The sequence below is a fragment of the Xenia sp. Carnegie-2017 genome, unplaced genomic scaffold (genome assembly GCF_021976095.1).
Source record: "Xenia sp. Carnegie-2017 unplaced genomic scaffold, XeniaSp_v1 HiC_scaffold_1, whole genome shotgun sequence".
Taxonomy (NCBI): domain Eukaryota; kingdom Metazoa; phylum Cnidaria; class Anthozoa; order Malacalcyonacea; family Xeniidae; genus Xenia; species Xenia sp. Carnegie-2017.
In genome coordinates, this window is record NW_025813402.1 from 4,099,650 (window position 1) to 4,113,277 (window position 13,628).

Sequence of the window (13,628 nt, forward strand, 5' to 3'; positions counted from 1 at the left end):
CAATAGCCGCTCACCTATCCTGACAATTTTTAGGCATTCTTCCCAGCCTCAGATCCAGGCAAAATTACAAAATTTTCTGGTTGAAAATTTTATCAAATATGGCGACCATGTTGATCCGAAATTTTTCCAAAAATGTTGCTACTCAAGGCTTGTATGTGGCCAGAAGATGTCTAGCAAGTGATGCAGGAGCTGCAACAATGCCTTTTACATTTGGATCACCTCATACAGTAAGAAATTTGAATTATGGATTTCTCCAAATGTACAATGACAATTACATTTAAGTGATAGCTGATCAACTGGTCAAATATGTCTCGAATAGATATCTATCTCCTTATAGACGTGCAAAATTCATTCACTCGTGCACCTTTTAACTTTCAGGCTTATTATCACAACATAGATGTTAAGCAAGTTGATGTTCCTTCTGGCACAGGAACATTTGGTATTCTTCCAAATCATGTGCCAACATTAGCAGTATTAAAACCTGGAGTTCTTACAGTTTTTGAAGATGAGGGTACCAAAAAGTTCTTTGGTAAGTGTATGAAAACTGTTACAATGAATTTCTCAATAGATGACTTGCCTTGGTAACATTTTGCTGGCAGGCAAATATTGTCAAGTGCTTTTGGACCTCACTAGCAACAATGGTTAACCTTTCCTGGGATTAATCTGTCTGGGCCTGCAAACCATTAACAAGGCAGTCATCCCTTGACAAATGAAGATTCCATATTGTGTTACTTGAGTTTATGAAAATCTTAGTTGATTACTGCTAATTTTATCTTGAAAATCCACCTTCAGTAAGCAGTGGAACAGTAACAATAAATGGAGATTCATCACTGCAAGTTTTAGCAGAAGAAGCTGTGCCCTTGGAACAGCTTGATTTAGCTGTAAGTAAAAATTTTTTCATCCCTGCTTCCTAGCATCCTTGATATTGACATGAATGACAACATCTGATGCGTGCTAGTGTATATTTCCTATACATGTATTTTCCAACTATACATTTTCCAACTATTTGTCTGAAATATATATTGTGACTCATATTTGCTAAGCTTTGAATATTTTATTTGAATTAGAAATCATTTTTTACTAATTAGGAAGCAAGACAAGGATTAGACAGTGCTCAAAATGCTGCTGCTACAGCCACAAGTGAAGAAGATAAAGCTGAAGCTCAAATCGCTGCTGAATGTTATGAGGCAATACTTAAAGCATTGGAAAGCCACTGATTATTAGTTAAATAGGCATTATTTTTGTAAACTGTAAGAGTGGCTGATCCCTAGAGAGAATGGGCATATCATTGGTGTGTTAATATGCATATTTATGCAATTGGATTTTGGCTTTTGATGTACTTGCCAATTATATGTTCTTATTATTGGAGTGAAATAGTTTTACATTTCATCTTTCTTCCATCTAAGTTTCACAAACTAATTTTCTTTATTCCTAGAATGTGTAACACAGTTTCTTGTAATCTCAACAGTTACACTCATTTCCCCCCTCTCAACCTTATTTCATAAAACATGGAAAAATTTAAACTTCTTCAAAATATGCTGAATTCGTGATAGACATCTTTACATTTACTACTGTGAATGGTAGAATTGGTTCAAAACTTGGCAGTTATATATGGGCAATGATTGCAATTCTCATTAGATATTCTTTAAGGTGAAATGTTCTATGATTTTTATCCCACAATCATGCATTTTCCAACTATACACCTCGTAAAAGAAGTCTCACATAGGTATTTGAAATTTTCGTAAATGCAAAAGGTGAATCCCAAACAGCCTATAAAATGCCAATTGCAATTGCCCTGTTCTGACACAGCAATGTAGGAATCTTCCTATACGTTTATTTATTAAACATGACTAACGTCATTCACCAAATGGCAGTTACAAAATTACTGCAGGTCTAATGGCTGCGCCTCATTCATCTCCTCAGAATTTATGACAAAATTTGTCAGAGTGGACTTTCTTTTTATGTTGTGTTTATTTACTTCTTCTAAGGTGGAATATTTTCTAATGAAACAAGATTGCGTAATTGCTTAAACACGTTTAATTCTTAATAACACAAAAAAAGGAACAGTAATTAAGCCAAAGATTAAACAAGTATTCATACGGCTACATAGAACTAGAATATGAACTGACTAAATTTTTATAAGTACTTTACACATATATACATGATTAAATGTATGAAAAATATATACAGTTCGGCAAATTATCGTAAACTACTAATGATTTACTGCTATTTACATTTTGTGTAAGCGGGTGTTAACATACACGGAGGGATTTTACATGAGAACTGTTGGTTTTTTGGTACTAGCATGCGAATCAATAATATCATCATTTAATTTAATTTAAAAAGACAATTTCCACCCGTAATACTTTACATAAGTCTACCAACTACAACAAAAGTTTCCGATGAACGGTAATCGCCAGAGCACACAAAAAGTAACAATTAATGTTTTTGTTACTTTAATAATATTTTAATCTAAATAGAAGTTGTGATCAAAAATTTGACCTAATTTACTTCGTATTTTCACTTGTCGATGCAACATTACTGAAATGAATTGTGTGTATGGTGCATCTGCAAATCTAAAAATACGCTGCTCGAAAAAAATTTCCAGAAATTCGTAGAGAACTTCTTCACATCTGTACAGTTTCAGCAATGAAAGACTAAGTCTTGTGCGATGTAGCTTAAATGGTGAACACACGGCATCTTTGAACCGCCTTAAAAATCATTTCCAATTCTCATTTACAGATCAACAGGTTCGGGGTCTTTAGCAAAAGGTTCCTATGAATGAAACAGACTCAAATTACTTTGATGAAACTCATTACTAATCGTCTAATTATAAGTTAAACTCGATAGTCAATAAAGTTAGGAGCATTTGGGGTAGCCGTTAATTGGATGTTACAGCATTCCAAAATCTAAAATTTACTTTGGGATAGGATGGTAAAAAATCAGGTAATCAAAATAATTGAGCAGCAGGTTGCAACTTTACTCAATTGCAATGCTCCACAAACCTGCAAAACCTGCGGTGATTTTCTGATTCTGAATGGTAACAGACTTCTTACGCTTGTGCCAGAGTCTATAACTTCAGTGGTTTGTGTATAAACAGGATTTTCGAATCGTAAGGAGTCCCCTCGAGAATGGCTAGATAAAACGTTACATAATTACAATTATTCTGATTGGTTATTTAAAGGTAAACCAAGTCAACATATGTAGTTACTTGCAACTGCAAGTCAAATTGAGGCAGTATCTATAAATATCAAAACCAATATATCATTACAAACTTCACACCAACCTGTATCGTTTCTGAATCTTTTTATGACATACAAGCACCATGATGCCACAGGAAATGAAAATGAACATCACCAAACCAACACTTATACCGATCGTAATAGCTAAATTTTTCAAACAACTACTGATTACAATATCCGTTGGAATTTAATGCCTTATTCAAAACTTTCAGATGTCAAATTTTGAAACAACAAAGGTGTGACATGTATACAGTATGAGAAAACGAGACACAATTGGCGGTTATTCTTACCATTTTCACGGGCAATATTCGCGCTATTCATATCATGTTCATCTTTTTTCAACTCGCAACGCTCACCAGTGTAACCATCATGGCACCTAGATAAAAACAAAACATTCAACTTGAACATGAAATGCCTTATTTTGTTTTTAAATAAAAACTGCACAATGAAAAAAAACACAGGATTGAGCATTAGTAGTATAGTGTTCAACTAAAAATAAACTTTATTATGTTATTGTTATAAGTGATGAATAAGTTTTCAAAGATACAAGTTTTACAAGCACCAAAATCTAACAATAAATTAAATTGCTTACGAACAAATAGGGCCACGTATCTCATTTCCAGGTAAACATGTTCCATTGTTGCATCTTCCTTTCTCGCACAATAAGGCTTCTAAATGTATTAAAATATACCAAACTTATTACCACAAGATTTTTAGTTTAGAGCGCAGAATAAACAACAAAGCATATATGCAGTCAATAGCATTATTTTCTTTCGTATACTAGATAGTTCATGGGGCTGTCGGCGACATAAAATTTCACACTAACACAACTCGTCATACAAAGAAAGTACAGTATAAACCCCGATCCACAAGATACGATCCGGGAGTTAATAACTACTATCTACTATACAGGATATGAAATGGTCGATATACACCCACGGCTAAAATTAACATCCGTTCAACGAACAATGACCGTTTCAATGATCATTTCTTCTCTAGAAGCAACATAGTACGACAATGCATGGTGATTGCTATGTCAGGAGCGCTTATAAACACGAGAATCTACACTCTCAAAAAAGTATTTTTCTCGTTATTGTGCTTTACTTTTTTACATTGGTGAGCAGTCAAAAACCGACTTAGGCCGAGTTAAAACGCATTAAGTTGAATGGTGAACATACACGTGGCGGCGGTATTTAGATCCCCATGATTATGCCACTGTATAAAAAATATACAAGTAATGTATAACAAAACGTGCAGGGTAGATAAATGAGCTATCTAACAAAAAAATGTCGAAGAAAGAATTTTTATCAATTGAGCATCAAGGGTCCCGTCAAAGTTGCTAAAACTTCCAAAGGTCCAATAGAAACAACATAAACATACCAGAAAGATTACAGGTCTTTTTGTCCGGCAACAGTTGAACGCCATCAGGGCAAGCACATGAATATTGATCAAACCTTTTCCACTTTTTGGTTTTATTCTTTTGAGAAAGCAAACAAAGGTGACTGCAGTCGCCATTGTATTTAAGACAAAAGTTGAAAGCTAAAACAAATATTCAAAATAAATATTCACACGGCATGTTTCAGGTAAAGCATGTAAAATAAAGTAACATACACAAAGATTAATCCCTCAATATCGTTGATTGAGAGACAAGTGCAAGACTTCTTAATACATGTAATTTTATAAAATCAGGTTTGATTCGGTAATAATTCGGTTTACGAACAGAATTAAGTCTCAAAGGAAACTATAACACGGTCAATGCTATGACAAATACATTATTTAGGAATACACGATTTCAACACTTGTTCATCACTTGGTTAACTTACCTCCAGGTTGTCGTTGAGGATGTATCATATTTATTCCAAGTGTGTTGACTAATCTTTTCTTAAGAACTGTCACGTTCTTTCCAGTAAATTTATTTGCTTTATAAATTGCAAATTTACTCCAATCGCTCCAGTAAATTTGATCTTCAAACAAGGATATCGAGAACGGATGGAAAATCGTATCACTAGTTAAAATTACACGACGCTTCTCGCCATTTAAATCACAATATTCGATCAGATCGAGTTTAGCATCCACCCACCAAATGCGATCTATTGTATAATCGATAGTAAGAGAATTTGGCCAAATGATTCTAGTCGTAATAATTGCTTTACGGCTGCTTGGTTCACCATCCATACCAGCCTTCTCGATTTTAGGTTCAACACCCCAATCTGTCCAAAACATCTCCCTATGCACAGTAAAAAAAGTTTGAGAATAATTCTGCGATGATTTTCGCAACGCTAATGAAGACACTAAACGCAAGTATATTCGGAAAATAAAATAGATCTGACAATTTTTAAAAGCAAATGTTTTGTAAAATGCATCAAAACAAATTTTAAAGTTTAGTAACCACACATACAATCACCCTCGTTTACAGGGAAATATATTCACGACGCTTTACAACGATGTGTAAATATCGAGTTCGAATTATCCGCAACACGTACAGTGGGTTACCAAAAAGAGTGTTCCCCCATAAAAAATAGGTTTAGGTACATAAAATTCAGTAATTACAGTTTAAAAATAATATGATACTCTAACAAGATATATATGTAGCAAAGAACAATACTCAAGCAGTACTTTACGCACTATGAAAATGCGAAAAGCTAACTAATATATCGTTGAATTATGTAAAAATATTATGCATTTTCCATTAGTAATTTGAGACAAAAATCAAGGTAACAGACAAACTCACAAAACGTACATATGCCAAAATGTCAGCCCAGCAACACTGAAATAATTCGGTTGATTAATACATATTGCAAGAAAAATTAACACTAACATCAGGCAATTTTCAAAATCCACGCAATGGATACACGGAAAAAAGGCTGAGATGTCAAGGGTGAAAAATTAATCTCTCCCAACAGCATGTGTGGCGAACAAATAGATTTTGCAAAGTTTATGAACCAACAACCCCCATATTTAATGGAGGGCCAGTTTTTTTTGGTCACACTGTGCTTTGCTTTGCAATTGAAATAGAAGGCTACACTTTATCCAAACTTGTTTCATATATAAATTGTACATTAGTGCATTAATATATCAGTATAAATCTCAATAAATTCCCTAAACACGATTTGCCACTTCAATGTTATAATTTTCAAATCAAAAGTCGTTCCTTTTACAATTCCCTTCTCGTGAAAACTGGAAGGAAACCGTACAACAAAACTAAGAAAAACATTTACTTGTTTAATGTAAACGAAACTACAGAAATTTCTGAAAAATCGACACTTGCAAAAATATCGTGAGAATTTTCGTAAATCATCACAATCACGGCAATTTTAACACTTACATAGACCGTGAATAGAGACGCATGAAATAATCAATTCCTTAAATTCGGATCACGTTACGTTCACAATATTCTTTCAGTAGCAAATGCCTTTAACAATAACATATTGATACTAGGAAAAAGAAAATTTGAAATTCACATACCCATAGTAAGGATGAAGTACAATATCGCGAGGCATATCCAAGTTAGTATCGATTAAAGTAGAACGATATCGACCATCTAATTCAGCAACTTCAATTCGTTTTCTTCCAGCATCTGACCAATACAACTTTCCTGTGACCCAATCTACTGCAAGACCATCTGGGGAAACAACATTTTTGACAATAATTTTTTTATCATGTTCTATTTTGCTACTCAGGTTAGTCTGTTGAATTGAATTGCTCTTAATGTCAGTCCAAAACATCAAGGCCTTGCCAAAATGATAGTCTACTGCGATGATTCCTGCAAAGTGCGGAACTATGCCAAAGAAGTCCGACTGTTTCTTGTCTAAAGTGAGTTTTCTGATTGAATAATGATCAGAAAATACGAGGTACGGGTGTCTATCTAAAAATAAGAAAACAACAAGTAAAAATATAATTTGAGAACAAATGGGAGCATTTCATAATAATCAAGTATCAAACAAACAGAAATATATCAAAGGAACAAGGTAGACACTAAACATAAATAAATACATGTCCTTATAAATATTTGCAATAAATATAAACACCTATAGCTTTGCAAGTTCGATGGTCCTTATCCAAGCGATAGCCAGCAACACAACTGCATCTTAATGGCTGGACAGTCTTGTTAAACACCTCACAGATCTGACTACACTGCTGAAATTCATCACATTCGTCAATTTCTAAATAAGCAAAGAAAAAACATTAAGAAATTGCAAAGAACACAATTCGAAGTTAACAATGTTTACTTCTACAAGTCTTTTCATCTTCTTCAAGTTTATATCCTGGACGACAAGAGCAAAAATGACCAAACTTTAATTTGTTACATTTATGGTCACATCCACCATTGTCATTAGAGCATTGTGGTTCACCTAGAATACACACAAACAAACAAGTTTTTGGTGCATTCATTTAAGCATTTATAAACTCTAAATTGTTACATACATTGTGACACATCAAATTAGCCAAAAATGCATGAACATTATATCACTATATAAATATATCTTTGAGGACATTTTTTTAATGACAAAATTCACATTAACTGTCTTCAGTAATTGACTTCCTTAACTGTAAACATAATTGTCTACATGAATTTTGACATACAAGATGATAAGGTATTTTTCAAATTTGGACTTTTTTGTTAGTAATTAAACATTTACATTCAGTTTGATGCAAATACCAAAGTCACTAAAACCTACAATTTTACTAAAAGATCCCAATTAATCAGCCTATAGCTCACTTTTTAGCAATTTTATGCAAAGTAGGTTGTGATAAACTCATTCCAAGGTTGTAATTCTTATTGATTGGAGTTGTTTTTGTTAAGGGTTGTTTTGATAATAGTTTAAAATCCTGTTTAAATAATTTGAACCAAATTTACTGTCTATTCATTTAGCTAACTGTAAAACAAACATTAATTTTTCTTTCAACATCTACAAGAGCAGGATACAAACTGTGTTAGTTAAATTTGACAAATTAGTGACAAAATTCTAGCTGTGCTAAGTTATGTAAAAACAAATTGTTTTCAGGTTTATATGGGCAAAGGTCTGTTGTCAATAGAAATATTTATATTTTCAAACAATTAAAACTATTGAGAAGAAATCTGTCAATTTTTCTACAAAACTCAGCTTACCACAATTGTACTTTTCATCTGTACCATTGGGACAATCATTGTCACCATTACACAGCATCGATCTTTTAATGCACTTTTTAGAAATGGGACACATAAATTCATCTTTTTCACATTCTACAAAAACCCATAATCACTGACTTAAAACCTGTTTGACTGTTAACCTAAAGTTCATTATTTATGATAATCAACATGTAAAATATCAAGTCTTCAAAACCATTTGCTTTAGCAATATTTTAACTAATAATTATCTCTTATGGATTTTAAGAAAAAAAATTATATTTCAATACAATAATTAATTATAATTCAGATGGCTTTGTTTAAATTAAAATTCCACAAACAAAACAGATCTTCTGAATATGGTGTAAACGATATTTAAGATGAGAATATATGATATTCATATTAAAGAAAAGGAAATCAAGAGTACGTAACCAATGTGACAACTGTTATACACTAGTTTCATCCTAACAAATTGTTTTACACTAGTTTTAATGGTACCATAGTTAAATTGACTAAATTTTGTACCTTTACTACAGTGCTTTTCATCATCGCCAGATGTGCAGTCACGGTCACCATCACAAACCCACTTATGAGGAATACAACTTCCATCTTTACAGTCAAATCGATCAACATTACATTTTTTTCTATGTTTATGAGTTGAATTACAATTAGGTGGTTCATCAGATTGATCTTCACAATCGTAGTGACCATCACAGTATGCTTCTTTCAAGATGCAACGCTTCTTGGTTGTACATTGGAACTCCAAATCATGCTTACACTCTGTATAAGCTGCAATTGGCAGAAAATTTAGTTTACTAATCCCATGTACTTCATTCATAAGCTGGAATAAATGAAAAGGTAAAAGGACAAAGTGTACGGACATTGGCACAGGTCAGCAAAGTTTTGCTGATCTAATTTTGATAAGTAATGTTTTTAGGTAAGACTGCTGAATGCTGATTTGAGTTTCAAAGACTGAATACTTATGTGTTTTTCAAAACAGTACATTCTAATCAGTAGCAAATCCAGGGTGGTCAAAATACATTACTGAAAATATATTTCCATTCAATTTAAAATATTTTGAAGTGAATCTTGTTGGGAGTATTTTAGTGTTAAATATACTTTGGAAAATTTAAACCGACAAGATTGTTAAAAAATACTGTTGAATTAAAAATGAGCTTCTATAATTTATTTTGATATACCCTAGATTTACCACTGGCTCTAAAAAATTTGGGTTCTGGGTGCATAATTTATAAAAACTGTAACAGTGACTTGTTTCAAGATACATTGTACCAAGTCCCAGTTGACAAGATGAATGAGCCAAACTTACTGCAATTATCTTCATCAGAATTGTCATCACAGTCATCATCATGATCACACTTCCAATTTATATCAATACACTGGTTATTATTGCATTGAAATGACCATTTAGGACAAAGACGCACACCTATTATATGTACAATTAAAACCACAATGAGGAATAAATATTCTTAGTGAGTTTTATATGAAAATGAACATGAAAAAGATGAAATCTGTTATCATAAACAAACTCACCACATTCAAATTCATCGCTTCCATCATCACAATCTTTGTAATTATCACATTTCCAAGATTCAATGATACATTTTTTACTGTCTTGGCACTTGAACTCGTTGTCAGAACAAGATATATTTGCTACAATAAAGGGACTGGTTACAAAATTATCACGTCACAACAGAGACACCAAACAAAAATGAGTATACCACAACGTGAAGGTGATTCATCAGATCCATCTTTACAATCTTTGTAACCATCACAAATCATATATTTAAATTTACACTCTTTACCACAAGAAAACTTGTCTTGTGGACAAGAACCTAGAAAAGATGCATCACAAATGCTACATAAAACACACACATTTAGTCAACTCCAATGATTGCTTCGTGAAAAAACGCCACAAATATAAAATTAGTGCAAAAGTAAATTTCGAAGTAAAAATATATCATCAAGATGTGCAAAGGAGGAACACCTACTCACACACAAAGTACTGAAGTTTCATGTTTTAAAGATTGAAAATGTCAACAATCGTTAATTAATTGGAAAGCCTAGTGTCGAGCCGAAAATGAAAGAAACTTAAAGTAATTATTTAAGCGTCGATTTCCAGTCAGCTATCTTATCTGCACATACTGTTGACACACAAAATTACAAACTGTAAGGTTGATTACCACAACTCATTTCATCGGAATGGTCAGAACAATCGTTTTCACCGTCACACTCCCAATCTTTGGGCATGCACTTTCCATCGCTCTTACATTTAAACTGTACCTCGTCCGGTTTACATGAGAAGTCTATATAAAGAACAAGTAACAATACTGTAATACAATATTTCGCATTTTATCAAAATACTACATTTGCCATAACAACAGTAAAATAAAAGAATCTAGTAGAACGATTTCGTTCGTTAGTAGTTATTAGGATTTAATACCATTTACAACTACTTAACACGACAACAAAATAACAAATCGGTTATAACAAAACAACAGTAAATGTGAACTTATTCAACAACGTCAACGTTGAATCTTTGTTTTGTTACGTTGTACACGCACCGTTTGCCTTTGACTTTAAAAAATAAACAGAAATGGCTAAATACACCAATAAATAGATTCCTTTGCTCCTTCTGTTTATCACCACCATCTTAATACTTTTCAAATGAATGCAATCTGTTCAATTAAAATAAAGAAATCCATGTTTTAGATTTGTTAAGACATTGCGTTTGTAATTTTCAATACAATATGGCGCGAAACAATAAAACGATACGAAATCAATTATACTTTTTATACCATATATGGTATAACAAAAAGCACGTGAACCAAATTAGGACTTTTGATTGGGCGCTGGCCGGCACGAACAGCTGTTTACGTTTTCATTCATGCTTCGTGCAATATTTGTGATTGTGAGAGGTTAGCATTTGATTGGGTGATCAGTAAACGTTAGTCTAACAATTTGAAATTTTGCACTTCGATGGGATGAAAAAAGCCCATTTAATTACAAGCAAATGATACAACTTTGTAACGAGCATTTGAAGCGGGCGTTTTTACGGATAAAATTGATACGATTAGATCTAAACTAACGTGCGTGGTATAAAATAAGTTCAAACTACGATAACAAGTTATTTGCATACAAAGCTTTGGGCAAAAGCGTAAGTGCAGCATACAAGTGGTAAATCCAAGAAAAACTGCTGCGCCCATTTACATAATAGATTGCACCTGCAGCGGATCTAGGGTACGTCAAAAAAAATTAACTGCAGCCCATTTTGACAAGTATTTACATTTCTAAGCAAGCACCTTAGAGATAATGCCATGGGTAAAATTGTATTCTTTAGAAAATCAAAACTAATAGTGTTTTTCTGAAAGTACTTTGAATTTAAATTTGAGCAGCTATAATTTAATTTGACAATCGCTGGATCTGCTACTGCATTGCACAATGGTTTTGAGCAACTTCAAGAGCTTGGTTATAGGGATTAGCCAGAGGCTGCATCCCCAACTCCCCACAAAAATAAAACAAACAAAACACAACTCATCAAACAATATGTCACAATGCTACATTGATTCCTTCATTTATTAACAAGCTCTATTTAAACAGGATGACCCAATCAGTAAAAACTTATCTCCCTTGGAATCCTAAACACAACAACAAACAATATTCCAGATCATGGTGTCCGGGACCATTATCTCTAATTTTAAGATTTTTTCACAGTAAAATTCATACTTGCAGCCCCAGTAATTAAAACATGAGGGACACATCATGTAAATTGCTTGGAAATTGGTATTGCAAGAAAAGAGAAATGTTATGCTCTACTTTACCATAAAAACAGGCCCAGATTAGATGAGGTATATTGCTGGGTAATTTTAACTGATATATAAGTGATATAAATTAAATAAATCAATCTTTAAAACTCTTGACTATGTAATTTTACATCAAATTTAGAAACATGTTTGTAGCAAACTATCATGAAATAAAGTGCCTAGTATATTGTACATATTTTGTTTTTATTTTTTGTCTAATTTTGTTGCTAACTTTTTTCTACAAATTAATCATAAGTTTTTGGAATCAATAAAAAATGTTAGCAAAAAATTTGGAACATTTCTACAGTTTAAAATGACTTTTCTTACCATTTTTATCTTTGATGGTAACTTTGAAATTTCAAACACAACAACCTTACCAGCAGAAAGTTAATATTTTCATATCACCCCACTTGAGTAGTTTGCTATTGTTGTGATGAAGCATGTAAAATATGTGCTTTTGTGAATTGAGTGGTTAAACATGTAAACAAACGTTAGTTGAATTTCTCTATTTACGATTTATCTTCGTATTTTTAGCATCCATGATTTATCACTTCATAAAACTTTCGCAATCCCCTTACTTTACTACCCCCCACGAACCATTCCACTTATATCCGTGTATTGGCGAAACATTGCTAACAATGATCTACATTTTCGATACGCACATATTTACAAGATGTTTATATTTGCACATAATAGTACAAATGTACGTAGTGCGAGATAACGAATAAACCTTCACGTTTTTATTGAAACATTAATAACTATATTAATGAAAAAATCAATATCTTATTGACAACAAGCAGGGGAAATTTGATATTTTCATCCACATATTTCAAACAATACCACAATACGTGATCGACATTCAACATAAACACTTCGCTGAAAAACCTTGATACTCAGCAAGCGAAATATAGAAATGATAATCTTTGTTTTAGTTATAAGATTTTTGAGTGTTGCACTTTGTTCTATGGAACAAAAGTTGTCAAAATATACATTAAAACCTCATCATTTCCCGTCTTGTGATCAATACTTAAACATGCCATCTTACCATGCGGTATGCACGGTAAAGTTTAATTCTAAAGACATTACATGGCCATAAACATACCACAACTTGTTCATAACATTTCAGCTTTATGAAACCTCGGTTTATTTACAATTTTCCCTTAAAACCGATGTATTCGACAATGGCAATACGCAATCTTAATCCAAAAGGCGTGTGAATAATCACCTTTGGCTTCGGACGGAAACGAAAACGTCATACGTCAATTCCACGCATTGATTACACGTCGACGTAAGCGAGAAACGCGGAGAAAACGATTTAGAATTTAGAATCACTGAGCTGTGTATGAACTACCTGGGTGTATATATCGAAATACCAAATAAATATATTAGTAATTTAACACTTCATTCCCTCCTTATTTATCAAATAACCGAAAATGCGTATCAAATAAATATATTTGC

General features: G+C 32.8%; 2 protein-coding genes across 2 annotated transcripts; one reads left to right on the forward strand and one right to left on the reverse strand.

The window, feature by feature from the left end:
- The first annotated feature begins 66 nt into the window (after nucleotides 1-66).
- LOC124435574 (ATP synthase subunit delta, mitochondrial-like) lies at nucleotides 67-1,374 on the forward strand. Its single transcript, XM_046985583.1, has 4 exons — nucleotides 67-227; nucleotides 379-529; nucleotides 793-881; nucleotides 1,089-1,374. The coding sequence occupies exons 1-4, from the start codon at nucleotides 99-101 to the stop codon at nucleotides 1,215-1,217; spliced, it is 498 nt and encodes a 165-aa protein (XP_046841539.1). The 5' UTR covers nucleotides 67-98; the 3' UTR covers nucleotides 1,218-1,374.
- Nucleotides 1,375-2,022: 648 nt separating this feature from the next.
- Nucleotides 2,023-13,409, reverse strand: LOC124440174 (low-density lipoprotein receptor-like). The gene is made up of 18 exons (XM_046990508.1): nucleotides 13,273-13,409; nucleotides 10,932-11,045; nucleotides 10,551-10,673; nucleotides 10,089-10,202; nucleotides 9,901-10,020; nucleotides 9,677-9,793; nucleotides 8,875-9,138; nucleotides 8,353-8,466; nucleotides 7,472-7,594; nucleotides 7,271-7,405; nucleotides 6,708-7,107; nucleotides 5,066-5,469; nucleotides 4,623-4,781; nucleotides 3,835-3,913; nucleotides 3,533-3,618; nucleotides 3,287-3,386; nucleotides 3,006-3,135; nucleotides 2,023-2,775 (listed from the first exon to the last, which is right to left on the reverse strand). The coding sequence occupies exons 2-18, from the start codon at nucleotides 11,017-11,019 to the stop codon at nucleotides 2,737-2,739; spliced, it is 2,595 nt and encodes an 864-aa protein (XP_046846464.1). The 5' UTR covers nucleotides 11,020-11,045; nucleotides 13,273-13,409; the 3' UTR covers nucleotides 2,023-2,736.
- Nucleotides 13,410-13,628: the final 219 nt, after the last annotated feature.

Bases quoted from the DNA above. Each gene is read 5' to 3' on its own strand.
- LOC124435574 (XM_046985583.1), top strand. From the start codon at position 99: ATGGCGACCATGTTGATCCGAAATTTTTCCAAAAATGTTGCTACTCAA. The intron at 530-792 runs GTAAGTGTATGA...ATCCACCTTCAG, and splicing joins GGGTACCAAAAAGTTCTTTG to TAAGCAGTGGAACAGTAACA. The intron at 882-1,088 runs GTAAGTAAAAAT...TTTACTAATTAG, and splicing joins TGGAACAGCTTGATTTAGCT to GAAGCAAGACAAGGATTAGA.
- LOC124440174 (XM_046990508.1), bottom strand. From the start codon at position 11,019: ATGGTGGTGATAAACAGAAGGAGCAAAGGAATCTATTTATTGGTGTAT. The intron at 7,595-8,352 runs GTAAGCTGAGTT...TGTGTATTCTAG, and splicing joins AGATGAAAAGTACAATTGTG to GTGAACCACAATGCTCTAAT. The intron at 5,470-6,707 runs GTATGTGAATTT...TACTGTGCATAG, and splicing joins GTACTTCATCCTTACTATGG to GGAGATGTTTTGGACAGATT.